Source organism: Anolis sagrei, chromosome 2, assembly GCF_037176765.1.
Source record: "Anolis sagrei isolate rAnoSag1 chromosome 2, rAnoSag1.mat, whole genome shotgun sequence".
In the NCBI taxonomy this organism is placed as follows: Eukaryota; Metazoa; Chordata; class Lepidosauria; order Squamata; family Dactyloidae; genus Anolis; species Anolis sagrei.
Window position 1 is genome coordinate 80,346,430 of NC_090022.1, and position 12,356 is coordinate 80,358,785.

Here is a 12,356-nt window from a genome sequence, read left to right on the forward strand (position 1 = left end):
GGATTGGGAAGCGTTGTAGAGTATCCGGAACAAGGCTGCGGCGCTGTGAGGACCTGCGAGGCTTTGCGGGAGGTGAGGAGCAAGGCCAAGGCGCCCGGCAGAGAGCTCCAGGGCCGGGAAGGGAGGCTCTTCCACTCCCAGACGCCTCCCTTCGGCATTTTCATGCTTTGCGGCCACGGAGTCGCGGTCTTCTTCCCGACAGAATTGCCGATCTGTTGCCAACCGCGGGAAACCTCCCGGGCGGGGGGGGGGGGGGGGGGCTGGCTCCACCGTTTCGGGCCGGATGGAGAGCCCTTTGCAAGATCCGTGTGCCTGCGCCTTGGAGTCGATTCTCATAGGATTGTCTTAGGCAAGGCATCCTCAGAGGAGGCCCTTCCACACAGTCCTATATCCCAGAGGCAGGAAATCCCACAGTGTCTGCTTTGTTCTGGAATATAGAGCAGTGTGGACTCAGATAACCCGGTTCAAAGTGGATATTGTGTAGGATATTCTGCCTCTGGGATATAGGGCTGTGTGGAGCGGCCTGCAGCACCTGGGATTTATTGCCGGCCTTTTCTCCAAGGCAGCAGCCCTCGACTTGCCGCGGATGTGGGTTAAGCAGCAGAGACCTCACCACCTCTGAGGATGCCTGCCATAGATGCAGGCGAAACGTCAGAAGAGAATGCTTCTAGAACATGGCCAATATAGCCCGAAAAAACCCACAACACAGTGATTCCGGCCATGAAAGCCTTCGACAATACAGAGTCTGAATAATTGAGGAGAAGCGCCCTCCCATCCTCCGGGCCATCTCCGGGCCATCGGCTGACATACAACAGAGACTGTCCGGAAGGCGAGAACGCCAGCGCTGCTCTTTCTGTCCCAGGGATGCTGCCTGGAAGGGACCTGCTCTCCTTTCCCCGCCCGCCTTGCTTTCCATGATGGGCGGAGCTTGGAAGCCCTTGCAATAAAGTGGCTCCAAAGGAAGGAAGAAAAGAAGCAGCAGCAAGGGAGCATCCTTCTCAGGGCGCAGCCTGGATGGAGGCGGCGGGAGGACAGGCTGAGGCTGCCTGCCTCTGAGGCCTCCCTTCTTCCACCCCAGAGCTGGCCATGGGGGGCCTGCCTGCAGGGGCTCGGCTGCATTGGCTGCCCTTGGTCGTGCTGTGGCTGAGACAGGGGTCTGCACAGGAGGAGGCGGGAAGCACAGGTAAGCAAGGAAACTAGAGAACAGTGTTTCCCAACCTTCCTAATTCCACGACCCCTTAATCCAGTTCCTTATGTTGTGGTGACCCCCAACCATAACCTTCTGTTCATTGCTACTTCATAACTGTAATTTTGCTATTGTTATGAATCTTCATGTAAATATCCAATATGCAAGATGTATTTTCACTCAATGGACCAAATCTGGCCAGTGTTGGAGAAGGTGTGTGTGATTTTGTCATTTGGGAGTTGTCATTGCTGGGATTTATAGTTCACCCTAAAATCAAAGAGCATTCTGAGCATTCCAATGATGGAATTGAACCAAACTTGGCACACAAAACTCTCATGGCCAAGAGAAAATAATGGAAAGGTTTGGTGGGCGTTGGCCTTGTGTTTTGGAGTTGTAGTTCACCTATATCCAGAGAGCACTGTAGACTCAAACAATGATGGATCTGGACCAAACTTGCCACGAATACTCAATTTGTGAAAATTTGAACACTGGTGGAGTTTGGAGAAAATAGACCTTGACATTTGGGAGTTGTAGTTGCTGGGATTTATAGTTCACCTACAATCAAAGAGCATTCTGAACCCCACCAACAATAGAATTGGGCCAGACTTACCACACAGAACCCCCATGACCAATAGAAAATACTATGTTTTCTGATGGTCTTTGGCAACATCCCCTCATGACCCCCAGGTTGAGAAACATTGATATAGAGAGAACAGTGGAGGCAAACGTTTTCCCAAAGGCATGGGCAAACTTGGGCCCTCTCTCCAGGTGTTTTGGACTTCAACTCCCTCCAAAACACCTGGAGGGAGGGTCCAAGTTTGCCCATACCTGCTATACCAGGACTACTTATTTACTTAGCCGATCCCTCGTAGTCCGAGTAGGATTGTCCTCAAAGATCAGTGTACTGGCGGTGGGTCCGTCCTATTCTTGGTCTGCATGTTCTTCCGGAGTGAGGGCATTGGTTTCCAGGTGGAAGGCGGTCGGGGTTGGCTTGATGCACCTTCCTCTTGGCACATTTCTCTCTTTCGCCCTTCATTTGTGACCCTTCAAATTCTACAGCACTGCTAGTCACAGCTGACCTCCAAATGGAGTGCTCAAGGGCCAGGGCTTCCCAGTTCTCAGTGTCTACGCCAGAGTTTTTAAGGTTGGCTTTGAGCCCATCTTTAAATCTCTGCCCACATTCTATTTTCCATTCTTGAGTTCGGAGTGGAGCAACTGCTTTGGGACAACATTAATCATCCTTAGGCTATTCCAAGAGTGATGTCTGTGGAAATCTAGTAGTTTCCATTCCTCTCCCCCCCCCCCCCCCCCCCACCATTCATTCTCTACTTCATCACTCTAGAGAATGAATCCACTTTAAATCCAGTTGCTGCCTCCTGCAGAATTCTGGGGTTTATAGTTTAGTGAGGCTGTTAAAGGCCCCTTTCTAAACTACAAACCCCAGATACAAAGTGGATTCATTCTCTAGTGTGATGAGGTCTTCTCTCTGTTAGCAAAGAAGTCTCCATTCAGAAGCAGCATGTTCGTTTGTGGAAGGATGTTCAATAGGGATGCCCAGAGGGATGTTACAGGAATAGAACCTGAGAAGTTTTTTTCCTCCTCTCTCCTTGACAACATGTCGCATCTTGTGTCAACAAGACCAATGAAAGGAGTAGCCTTTAATTGGGACTAAACACAGAAGCTGTTCACACTCATCTCAGGGTCCCATCGACTTGTTAGAATGCCATGCGTGCATACAACCCAGAGTCAGAAAGATGGAGAATATAAAGTGCTGGATCAGAAGACACAGGCTCAAAGTCCCATCCAGCCCTGGGGTTTGTTGAATGAGTTTAAACTAGTCACAACTTCTCAAACAAAACTTTATTTATTTATCATGTCAGAAGTGAGTTGCATTTAGAAACACAAAGGTTTTTTTTTTAAAAAAAAACAAACAAAAAACTTGGTATTATGCTAAATGTCCTTTGACCAGAAGTTGGCCACTTGGAGTGCCTCTGGTGTCGCTGTGAGAAGGTCCTCCATTGTGCATGTGGTAGGGCTCAGGTTGGATTGTAGTAGGTAGTCTGTGGTTTGCTCTTCTCCACACTCGCATGTTGTGGACTCCACTTTATAGCCTAATTTCTTAAAATTAGCTCTGCATCTCGAGGTGCTAGAGCAGTCTGTTCAGTACCTTCCAGGTTGTTCACTCTTCTGTAGACAACCAGGAGCAAGTTTCTCATCTGGTCTCAGCCACTGATTGAGGTGCTGGGTTTTAGCCTGCCACTTTTGGACTCTTGCTTGCTGAGGTGTTCATTTGAGTATTTCTGTAGATCTTAGGAAGCTATTTCTTGATTGAAAGCATTGCCATTCTGGCCGATATCTAAATAGAGGATGGGCCGAAGATGTCAATCCCTTGGTCCTTTAATTATTGGCTGCTACTTCCCAGCAGATGTCAGGTGGTGCAATACCAACTAAACAGTGTAATTTCTCCAGTGGTGTGGGGCATAGACATCCTGTGACAATGTGGCATGTCTCATTAGGAGCCACATCCACTGTTTAAGCATGGCAAGATTTTTCCACACTGGGCACGCATATTCAGCAGCAGAGTAGCAAAGTTCAAGGGCAGATGTCTTCACTGTGTCTGGTTGTGATTCCCAGGTTGTGCCAGTCTGCTTTTGCATGATATTCTTTCCAGCACTCACGCTTTGCTTGATATTCAAGCAGTGCTTCTTTCAAACAACAATATCTCACAAGGATGTTGTAGTTGTAAATTGGGATGGTGTATCCCAGCATGGAGCCTTCTTCAGTGGAAGGGTGGGATTTTGGGATATTAAATAAATAAACCATGAGAGGAGGCATATTCACTTCCTAAAACAATACATATCTGGAAATTAAGCTATGATACCAATCCTATCCTAAATAAATGCAACTCTTAATAAATGTGGGCAGACTCAGACTTTTGGGTAATGAAGGAAAGTACTCTTAGTAGACCATGAGCTGAACATGAGGTTAACCATGTAATGGGACAGCTATAAAAGGGAAATAATTGTTCACCTATATTCTGTTCTGATCAGACCTCACCTGGAATACTGTGTCCATTTCTAGGCACCAGAATTCAAGAAGAATATGGAGAAGAGAACTTTAGGAGGTGTCATGACAGCAATGTTTAAATATTTGAAGGGACATCATATTGAAGGTTATTTTCTGCTGCTACACAGTCTAGGACATGGAACAATACATTCCAACAACAGGAAAAGGGATTCCATCCAAACATTAGGAATTACTTTCTTACTGTAGAAACTTAAGTATTAAACAATTAAATGCATTGCTTCGGAGTGTAGTGGAGTCTCCTTCTCTGAAGATTTTTAAATAGAGGGCTGAATGACCATCTGTTAGGAGTGTTTTACTGTGTATTCCTGTGTGGTAGTGATTTGAACTGGAGGCACCTGTGGTCCTGTTGAATGTTGTGTTTCTATGATTCTGCTTTCCACGTGTTCAGAGCTTATTCCAGGACTCTATGCACTCTGGTCCTGGGAGCCCATTCAGGGGACTGAATCCTATCTCAAATGACTCATCCTTTGATTGGGGTGGAAGTTCTTGCTTGGCTTGACAAGGCAGCCTCAATCTATATTCTGCTCCCTTTTGAAAGCTGCTTTTGTATGAAGGGTGTTAGGTTTTGGCTTAAAAATAGATCCTTTTAGACTGCACTCCCATACACACTTATTCATTGGCGACTGCCATTCAATTCAAACAGATTTACTTTTGTGTTCACATATTTAGGATCACATTGTTAATTTGAAACATTAGGACATTAACAAAAGTTAGACAGAAGTTTCTCAGGTTTGAGTTCCTTGTTGACTTTCATGACCAATGCAATTTTTTATCTTATTTGAAGGCTGGAAAGCATCCCCTATAGGATTGGTGGGTATCTCCTGCTATTGCATCTCTTGTTGGAGAATTGGAAGACTACTCCTTTTAAATAAACTAAACAAGATGCCCCTTCTGTATTTTGGGATGCTTATCCTTTATGTGTGCATTGTATAATTTGTGAATACAGGGAACAGATTAATTTTACAAACATGGTGAAGTTAACTGAAATGAATACTTTTATTTGGCACTAGCCATCCCCTGCCATGCGTTGCTGTGGCCCAGTCTGTGTATATGTGTTTTGTGTGTGTATATATGTGTATGTATGTATATATGTGTGGTTTTAAGCATGCATTATAATGGGGTTTTTTTGCTTTTCAAGTCTCTTCCACTGTGTTTTTCAGTGTTTTTATGAGTGATGGTCACTCATTGGCCTGATAGGTGTATTGTATCCAAATTTTGTGTCAATTCATTTAATGGTTATTGAGTTATGTTAATCTCACAAATGAACATTACATTTTTATTTATATAGATTTAGGTAGACACAAACTTGGTAATAACTGCTTTCTGATTGTCAACTCAATATGTCACAAATTTTAATTGCTGTTCTGAAAACTTGTCAACACCAATTGTCACCTTTTAACATATGACAAGGCAGGAAGGGGGCCTTCAGGCTAGGGAATGATTGCCTTCATTTTAGAAGGCCTGGTGGATAGATAGTTACCTTACAGACTGGGATGGGCAACCGTAGGAGGCTGCAGGGCCATACTTGCCTACCATGGGAACTTGGAGAACACTTGTTGTGTCCCCTAAAGTCCAGAAAGGCATCTTTTACTTCAAAACATCTTTTTAACCAAAAAGAGGTTGCAAGGACCAATTAGATTTTTTTTGCTCCTCTTATGCTGTTAAAATGAAAGCCTTTTCCCCTTCAGTTAAGAAAGTAACATTCTATGTTACTTTCTGTGTGGAAATATCTGTCTGTCTGTCTGTCTGTCTGTCTATCTATCTATCTATCCTGGGTCTAAAACAGTGATTTTCAACCTGTGGGTCGCCAGATGTTTTGGCCTTCAACTCCCAGAAACCCTAACAGCTGGTAAATTGGCTGGGATTTCTAGGAGTTGTAGGCCAAAACACTTGGCAACCCACAGGTTGAGAACCACTGGTCTAAAAGAACACAAGGAGGGGCAGAGTGAAATTTACCCCAAACTATCTAGGTGACACAGATATTTCTTTTAGGCAGAAACAAACCCTCCCATTTAGGTGTTTGTGTCCCTTGAAGACCTCAAAATGGCCTTGGGGCCCACAAGTGATATTCCCACAACTCTTGATACAGAGGGTGACAGTAGAGTCTGCAGGAATTGTCTTTTTCAAAGGGAGGAGAAATAAAGATGTTCAGTTATAGTTTGGGGTTTTAAAGATATATCTGGATACTTGTTTAATTTTTCATGTTATCAGCTGCTATTCCCAAGTGACATAATAGCATTTGCTTTCATGACTTAAATCGTTGTTTGCATCAGGAAAATACATAAAGGACGGTGCAGATTGGCAGAGAAAAATATTGGGGAGGGGGACAATAGAAGATGTGAATGATTTAAGGGACCAGATGTTAATTCACCTTGTGCTGCTCCTCTGTGATGACCTTTTCAAGAGTTCAGGACTTTGAACAATGTGCTTGTATTTCCCCAGGAAAGAGAGAGATAGTCACCTCCCAGACACACCATGAAATCATCATTCCTCTGTGGAGGGCATATGGAAGTCCTGGAAATAATCAAGTAAGTTCCTTATCCTGAAAAACAGAGATTACTGAACCCTCTTCATCCCTTTCAGATAACCATGATGTTCCAGATCTGATTATTGGTGGGCAAAACATATCAGCCATTTGCTAGCTGAGAAGGAGCTCTGAAATCCATCTTTCCTGGAGACAATGAAGTCTATAAATCCATGTATGCCCCTTATCAGAACAAGACAGTGCATGTAATGATGTTCTGTATCCCTTTGAACTGGCATCTGGCAGGAGCATTAAAGCTAAAGAAGGATTCCAGCTCTTTATTTTAATGTTCTGGTCTTCCTTACTTTTTGCTCTGCTTTTAAAAGTGCCCTAGTTGGAAACTGATTTAATCATAAACATTTGTTTCTGTGTATCTGCTGATGGCCCCAGAAACTTATCACATTTTATAATGTGGATCTGGCAGAGGTGATCATTGTGCAGGTCTAAGAAGAGGCAGCGGTTTTATTTTTTTGTTTGAGAACTTTTAAGACTTGTACATTTTTATTGTGTGACCCTTCTTGATGCATCTTGCTAATGGCCTAAATATAATTCTTATCCATGTGAGTAAATGTTGAGATTAAGAGTGTGTGATCAGCTTGAAAACATTTACCCCAGAGTTAGGAAACATGCATATCTCTGTCACTGGACTTGAACTCTTAGCAGTTTTCGACAGCCAAAAATGCTGGATATTGCAATCTAGTAATGCCCAGAAGGCTGCCTGATTCCCACAGGCTTCTTCCAGTGTTTGTGTGCCAAAATAGGATTAAAACCTTGGTTTAGTCCTAGCATGGCCAGTGATGAAAAATTATGGGAGCTGTGGTCTAAAACATCTAGAGAATCAAAGATTATTGATTCTAAGAGTAAATCATAGCACTAGTCAAATTGGGAGCTGTTAACATTATTTTTCATATTTGAATATCCACCATAAACATTACTGAAGAAATGTGTGGCATGGGGAAACAATAGTTCTTGAGGTTGCAGCAGCTGGAAAAACTACAGCTGGAGCAATGAATGCCAGCTCTCTCTGTGTAGAACACAGCTTTTGCTAAGTTTTTCCATTCATCTGTGATCCTGGGATGCTCATATATGTACAGACATCTGAGTGTGTGGACTGCATGGAAGGAAATGTTCAATAAAGCTGTTAGCCTTCCATCTGCCCTGAGCCTCAGTCCAACATTGGCGGTTCTTCCAACCCTTCTGAAGATACTTCCTACAGGAAAAGAGATGGCACAAGTGTGCAGCAGAATTATCTGGAGGGATAATCCAGTTGCTGATGTTTTATCTGTTTTAATGGAAAGTAAGTACGAGACAAGTCTGAAGTGAGGGTAGTCAAGTGGCCTAAGTTAAAGGAAATGGTTCTCTATTTGAAGCACTCCCCATTCCAAGGTAGGTAATTTTAAGGAACTATGAGAAGCAACTGTATGGAAGCTTTAAAGCAGTTGGTTCACACCTTGACAGCAAACTTAGTAGGGACGCGGTATGTTATGACTCCTTAAATTAAAAATATTATTTCATTTGCATAGGCATGTGTAAATAAACACATGTTAGTTTCATATAGATCTGCATTCTCTCTTGTCCCCATTTCAGTGGCAGGTTTTCTGTTTTGGTGTAAGTAGCTACCCAATGTGGAGTAGAAAAATCCTAATCAAAGCAAGCACAGGTTTTTACCCAGTTTCTGGATATGTGATAATGTAGTATTAAAAGATTTGGCTATTGCTTTCAAATGCTTTGAAAACTTAAGAACTTTTAAAATGGATGTGGCAGAATTTGTGTAATATGAAGTAAGACACTAACATTATTTCAATTTTTTTTGTTCAAGAACACAGTGGTTATATAGATTGCACAACAAGATTACACAAGGGACTCTCAAACTATGGTCTGCCTTCTGAGTAGTTACAAACAGAGCCTAGAGGACCAGATGTTCCCCTGTCAAGTTGCAATTCCATTAACACAAAGAGGAATGTCATCATACTATGAATATGGTATCTTAAAAGATTTGCAGGAGCCAAGCTGATGTAGTGTTAGATTTCAACAGCAATTCCCCGGAGTGTGAATGCTCATTCATGCTGGCCAAATGTGTCAGCAGGTGGCAGTTTTTCTTGCTGATCCTACCATTTCTATTTCAGTATTTTTCCCATCCCAGTCTAATTTCAACATATAGTTCTTGCTCCTTGCAGCAAAGTTATACTCTTTAATTGAAAGAGCTTCCTGAAGATACTAACATTGTTGGTACAATGTGTAATTTGTAAGAGTTACTGGAAATTAAAATTTCTCATTTTGCTTTCCTTCTTAGGTGAGGTGTTAGTGAAAACTACAATTATTCATTTGTTTTTTGTTAGTTGTCAGTTATAGTTTTTTAAATGTTTGATGCAATGTCAAGGATATGTGAGAAAACGGAAATGTGTCTTGTTATATAATTTACTTGTTTCTTCCTCTCTACTTCACTTGCAAGTGAAAAATTGCTAAACATTTGCTGGTAGCTTCTTACATTATTACTAAAAAAAAATGTCACTGTCATATTTCCTCTTCTGTGGCAATATCCGTAGCTGTGGTGAGATGACTGTTCTGTTTCCAGATAATTACATTTGGTCTGTACATTGGTTCACAGTAAGACAGGTAGTGGTTTAGATGAATCACCTATGTTCAATTTCCAAATATTGTTTTCAAAAGCATGTTATGTTAGTATCCCCATTTAATTTATTGAAGTGATCGTATCCTGAATATAGTTGGCCCTCCACATTTGTGGGTTTGACCTTTGATGATTTATTTATTCATTATTTTGATTAATATATTCTCCCTAGGAATCTCTAGGTCCTCTAGTGAAACTATGTGGTCCATTTCTGCCAGAAGTTTTGCTGGAAGACCTAGAGATTCCTAGATTGAATATCTCTCTAGGTATTTTTTTGATCATCCAATGGGATTATGTGGCCAACATCAGGTGGAAGTTAACCACAGAGTTGTGCTGGAAGACCTAGAGATTCCTAGAGAGGTGTTCTCTCAAATTAAAAAAAAATAGTTTTTCTATTTTTTTTCACTTCCATGAGAGTACAGTGCCCCTAATCCCAACAAATATAGAAGGTGAACTGCATTTTCTTTTCTATTCTTCTACATGCTTGTATCATCTGTCCTTATTTATTTTAAGACGCAACTGTAATCTGTTATATATTATATACTTACATGGGTCCCACTGATTTTCCATCTGAGTAAAATGTATCTCATTGGATTGCAACGGTTCTGCAGATTACTGCTTGACAAGCAAAACACACAAAGTCCTATATCTCAGTTAATGACTCTGATGTTTTGGTAAACTCTACAGTATTCATGCCTGGCTTATCATATATGTTTTTACAAGGTTTGATATGAAAAGGCCCTGTAGGAGTTACATTTGGGACAGAAAAATAAACCAAATCAAGATCAGAGATAGCCTTACCACTGAGAAGGGTAGAGTATCTCCTTTATGTAGCAGATTTTAAGGGTCATGATGAAAGAGCAACTTGCAATGGTGGCTGGTGGATCTCTTGTTACTGGCAGATAATCCACTCCAGGTTCTGGATAGATCTGAAGGAGCTATCCATGGTGCTGAATCTATTTAGGGAATAGAGTTCTCCAGGTTAGCTCATCCTTTTGAGTCCTAGCTGAAACCTTGAGTGAATTCACAGACTCAAGATCAACCAACCACTACTAATAGCAACTTGTTACTTAATTTGTTTTCATTGTGTTTTGACTGCTGGGCACAAAGAGTTGTTTGAGAATTTGTCTCTTGTGCTAAAATAACTTTACTGTCTTGGCTATATGTATCTTGAACTGAGTGGGATGCCCTTTGCTGTTCTGCCTCAAGTAGCAGAATACATTGGACCAACCCTTCCTGGAAATCATTCATTTACTATAGTGTCCTGTTTTAGCTCAGCCTTGAAACTATCATTAACTGGTTTCAAGTAAGGCCATTAACCATTACCTTGGCTGATGTGGGCCCAAATTACAGGAAAGGGGATTCCACTTGAACATTAAGAAGAACTTCCTTACTGTAAGAGCTGTTTGGCAATGGAACTCTCTGCCTCAGAGTGTGGTGGAAGCTCCTTCCTTGGAAGTTTTTAAACAGAGGCTGGATGGTCATCTGTCAGGGATACTTTGATGGTGCTTTTCCTGCATGGTGGGGGTTGGACTAGATGGTTCATGTGTTCTCTTCCAACTCTATGATTCTCAGAAACTAGTGTTAATGGAAGCTTTTAGGTTTGTTCACTTCTGCGTCAATATTCAGTAAACATAAGGGTTGTGAATGTGACTACAATATTTATTTATATCCTAGTTTCATCTACTAAAATATGATTATCTAAAGCCTCTTGTTTTGAGTATGTGTGTGTATGTCGAACAGATTCTATTTTTCTTGCAGTATCCACCCAGAGCAGAAGTCAGTATAACAGCGGAAGGAAGAAATCTTATCTTGGATGTCGAGAAGAACAAGTAAGAAAGCTATCTTGAAATCATGAACGATAAGGAAGAGTGTAAGATAAGAAAAAGCATACGGATATTTGTGTAAATAATCTAAGTTTTGTAACCGTACTAAGCAGGAAGCTCTAGTTATTAGTCAACTTTATGTGTGGGTAACCAAATAAAGTAAAGTTTTGTTTATTGCCTCATCACACTAGAGCATGGATCCATTTTAAATCTGGTTGCTGCCTCCTGAAGAATTCTGGCGTTTGTAGTTTAGTGAGGTCCAGGTCCTCCCTAAACTACAAACCCCATAATTCTGCAGGAGGCAGAAACCGGATTTAAAGTGGATCCAAGCTCTAGCATGATGAAGTTTTTAATATAAATGTTTCACTAGCCAAAACAAAGGACATGCTTTTAAAATTCTTAACTATTATTTTAATTCTATTAATTTGGAAGAGGGTTGCAGGATCAGATCAAAGGCCCGTCAACATTCAATTCACATGGAAAGCCCCAAGGCAGACATGAGTGAAATGGCACTCCCATTGCTTAGTAATGATGACACCAAGGCATGACGGCTCTGATACTGGAGGGAATATACAGTATATAATGACGGATAGCTTCATCCTCTATCAATTTCTGCAGTCCTCTTTTGAAGCTGCCCTAGTTGAAAAATGCTCATATTTTAAACATCTCCATGATCATTGGGAATGGAATATAAAAGAGATGCTGTTGCATACTTTGGAAGATATCCTGTTGAACATCACTGAGGATGGAACCCCAAACTCTGTTGTAGCATGCACACGAAACAAAACTCTTAGCATCCCTTTCCTTCTTGTAAAGTACCCTCTGTTGGAACTTACTTCTTATGGATCCCTTATCACTATGAGATTCTGGAGCCCTAATAACAATGAAAGAGTGAATGAAACTTGCAAATGCTCCTTCCCACATTAATGTGGGAGGAAGGAGAGAAATGGTTAGGGTTAGGGTTCCCAAGGTTAGGGAAGTGGCAGTAGGATGAATGGATGGAGGGGCTTTCATCTGCAGAGTACTGGGGTATGATTTATGGAAGAAATTTGATTTGTTTTATTGTAATGAAAGGAATGTCTACACAGGGCTTTGGTCAGGATT

General features: G+C 41.7%; 1 protein-coding gene across 2 annotated transcripts in view; it reads left to right on the plus strand.

The window, feature by feature from the left end:
- The first annotated feature begins 284 nt into the window (after nt 1–284).
- ADAM19 (ADAM metallopeptidase domain 19) overlaps nt 285–12,356 on the plus strand; it is a 76,492-nt gene continuing 64,420 nt past the window's right edge. The window contains exons 1-3 of one of the 2 annotated variants that reach the window (XM_060765551.2): nt 285–1,183; nt 6,716–6,801; nt 11,188–11,258. In XM_060765551.2, the coding sequence (XP_060621534.2) occupies nt 1,087–1,183; nt 6,716–6,801; nt 11,188–11,258 (254 nt within the window). In that variant the 5' untranslated portion in view covers nt 285–1,086. The remainder of the gene's footprint in view (nt 1,184–6,715; nt 6,802–11,187; nt 11,259–12,356) is intronic. The other variant, XM_067463657.1, reaches the window with a different exon arrangement.